Source organism: Eptatretus burgeri, chromosome 9, assembly GCF_056783735.1.
Source record: "Eptatretus burgeri isolate ZD-2024b chromosome 9, Ebu_testis_v1, whole genome shotgun sequence".
Taxonomy (NCBI): Eukaryota; Metazoa; Chordata; class Myxini; order Myxiniformes; family Myxinidae; genus Eptatretus; species Eptatretus burgeri.
In genome coordinates, this window is record NC_140969.1 from 72339189 (window position 1) to 72342708 (window position 3520).

Below are 3520 nucleotides of genomic sequence, written 5' to 3' on the forward strand. Positions count from 1 at the left end.
ACATGGAGGAGGTTCAGTGATGTTTTGGGGTTGCTGTGCTGCCACTGGTACTGGGTGCCTTGAATGTGTGCATGGCATCATGAAATCAGGAGATTAACAAGACATTTTGGAGCACAATGTTCAACCCAGTGTCAGAAAGCTGGGTCTCCATCGAAGGTCATGGATCTTGCAGCAGGACAATGACCCCAAACACACTTCAAAAAGCACCCAGGAATGGTTCAAGACAAAATGCTGGACTGTTCTGAAGTGGCCAGCAATGGATTCAGATCTCAATCCCATTGAACACCTGTGGGGAGATCTGAAAACATCAGTTGGGAGTAGGCACCCTTCAAATTTGGGAGAACTTGAGCAGTTTGCACAAGAAGAGTGGGTCAAACTGCCTGTAGAGAGGTGAAGGAAGCTCATTCATGGCTAAAGGAAGCACTTGACTGCAGTTATTGTCCAAAGGCCGTGGTACCAAATATCAAGTCTTGGGTGTCAATAATTTTGTCACTGCCATTTCATTTTATTTTCTGATTTAAAAGGATATATTAAGTTCTGAGTCAAAAACAAATGTTCTGTAATATTAACAGTGAAATAAAGAATTGTGGAGCCAAAATACTTTTGTCAATTTCAACTTATTTTTGAGAGAATTGTGAGTTGTTTGAAAAAAGTGCAAGGGTGCAAATATTTTTGGCCACGACTGTATCTAGTGAAATACGTATTAGCTCCATTATATTAAGATTGTTCTCATCCTTGTGTTTCCCCGTCATTCCAATTTGTCTATTGATTCTTTACTCTCTTATTCGTTCTTATGAGAATCTTGATACCTGTATAGTCCTAAAAAACAAAAACTGAGTAGTCACAGCTAAGTCCTACGGGATGGGGCAGGGGAGGGGGGGGGGCATTGGCAGGCCGTGATGCAACTGGCTTTGCAGACATTGGTCATGGATTTGTACCATCAGTTAACATAAAATTAAAATGAAATTCTAAGCGTTTTTCAGGCTTTTTAATTCAGGTTTAATAGGGGTAGGTATGGGAATCATTCCAACATGTTTGAGCACCCTGTTCATTTTAAGTCTCTCATTGTATCGTGTTTAAGTGTTGTGCCTTTTCCAACGATTCGGGTTACAACTGATCAGGCATCATTATAAATCGAAATACCTTTAAAGAAAAGTACATTAATACTGTCTTTGTGATAAATATCAGCATTTGTTTGAATCTGGGCCCTGCTTAGCTTCCTGATCAGTAAGAGCTGTAGCATTTCATCAGGCCTTGAGGATTGTGGGTGCAATCATCTTCCCAAATGAGTAGTAGCGACAGTCTGCATCAGGAGTGATATCCAGAACCTCTGTAGTGATGTTCTCCTTGAGGAAACCAGATTCTTCAAGCTTCTTCATCTGAGATTCCTGTAACGAAAAAAAAAAATGGGACCCAGGCAAGAGGCAACATTATCCCGCGGAGCTATTTGTGGTCCAGGCAAGAGTGCTGTGTGTGGTATTGTGGTCGCTATGCTTTGACACAGTACCAAGTATAGGACTCTGGGTGCCTGCATTGCACTTGCACCATGAGAGGTGCTGAGCTTTTATTTTGTTGGACATTTCTGGTGTTGGAGATTCAAATTTAAATCGATCTCAGACAATCAATATGAGTATATTAGACGTGTGGTCCTGTGCACCGAATTAGCTGTTGGAATTGCTTGGATATCTGCTGGTCTCTTGCAGTCCAATTTTGCGAAGATTTTATATTGTCTTGTTTTGCAAATATTTTGGGGATATTTATTTATGACGAGCAGGGGTGCCTGACGTTGCCGGGCAACACCGGGTCCCTCCTCATGCCCCTTCCTCTCCCTCCTCCCATCCCTTTCACTCCCTCGTTCCACCACTTTCCCGCCTCCTCCCACCACTCCCCCTCCTCCTCCCACCCCCTGCATCCTCCCACCCCCCTCCAGACACCAACTCCTCTTCCTCTGCCTCCCCTGATTAGTGGAGGTTGGCTTTGGGGCTTCCCACTCTCTGATGATGTGTGTAGTGCAAAATTGCAATTTATCTCAACAGCTGACTTGTAGTACCCTCTACCACCACCACCACCACCACCACCAGGTGGTGCTACACGATACACATTTACATAGAGAATATTTGTCGACCTTCCCTCCCGAAACTCCACGACCACAGGTGAAACCAAGTAACGCATGTTCACCACAAGGTCGAACTTGGTCCATGGGCCAAATTTGGTGGCAATTGGCCAAGTAGTTTTGGTATGATTTGTCTCACACACACACACACACACACACACACACACACACACACACACACACACACACACACACATTTATTAGATGTACAAAAAGTGAATTTTTTTCTCCTTTCACTGCCAACTACTTTTCCTTCTCTTCTTGCTCCCCAATAAGTAAAATTATCACTGTCTTCCCACTGCCATAACACTGCCATCCCTTCCCTTCCCTTTCCCTTACACTGCCATCTCTTCCCTTACACTGCCATCCCTTCCCTTCCCTTCCCCTCATGCTGCCTTTGCTCTCCCTACCTCTGCTTCTTAACTCTCCACCTCCTCCTTTCTCCCTACTTCTCCCCCCCCCTTGATATCCCCGTCAGCGAGATGACGGGTTGTATTTGTGAGTATAATTGGTGTGTGTGTGTGTGTGTGTGTGTGTGTGTGTGTGTGTGTGTGTGTGTGTGTGTGTGTGTGTGTGTGTGTGTGTGTGTGTGTGTGTGTCCTCCCTCTAACTCCAAATCCATGAAACCGAATGGCCTGAAACTTTGCATGCACACTGAGGAAAGTCCAAAGACTGGGCGTTTGGGTCTAATTAAACATCCCTTTCGAAGATAATTTATGGCTTATCTTCATGAAAGGCTTATCCTTGGTCAACCCAACTTAACCTCGCAGGTGTCTTAGCCGCCATTTTGATTAGGCCTCATCAAACACGCCTTGCCTTGGAAATACGATCTACTCTCATGGAATGATGAAGTAGATTATGAATCGATATCTCATTTCAGATTTGAGAATCGGATCTCGTGGATGAAATGTGTCAATCTGGAGTGAAATCTGAAACTTTTAAGAAATTTGCGATTCTTTTTTTTAAACTAAGTGTATTTATTTAAGCAAAACATTAAACTTAACTTTTCCTACTGTTCGGGCAATTGTGCTGAGTGAAGAAAAGATGAGGAATGTGCAGAAAGTGAAACTTCATTGAGTGCAACGAAAATAATGAACCCACGGGATCACTGTGCTCTAAAAGCATTTTTTACAAACTATGGCGATACAATTCACAGAGGTCTTCTTTTCAGGAAATTACGTAAGCAGTTTCCTTTTTTCACCTATTTTTTTTTTGTATGAACTGCTTTCATTATAAAATATTAATATAAATGTATTTGCAGTTACCTATAACAACAAAAAAACATCCAATGTCAAATTGAACCTCGTGTTCCAAACTCAACCGTGTCGGCCCGACTGACATTTTGTGGGAATTGAATTTTGCTAATGTTTCACTTGAATTCCATATTTAAAGAATTACATTTAAAGG

At 42.6% G+C, this 3520-nt stretch overlaps 1 protein-coding gene across 2 annotated transcripts in view; it reads right to left on the bottom strand.

Moving 5' to 3' along the window:
• Nucleotides 1-972: 972 nt before the first annotated feature.
• GAMT (guanidinoacetate N-methyltransferase) overlaps nt 973-3520 on the bottom strand; it is a 57500-nt gene continuing 54952 nt past the window's right edge. For both annotated transcript variants that reach the window (XM_085895660.1, XM_085895661.1), the window contains exon 8: nt 973-1388. In XM_085895660.1, coding sequence (XP_085751786.1) covers nt 1248-1388 — 141 coding nt within the window. In that variant the 3' untranslated portion in view covers nt 973-1247. The remainder of the gene's footprint in view (nt 1389-3520) is intronic.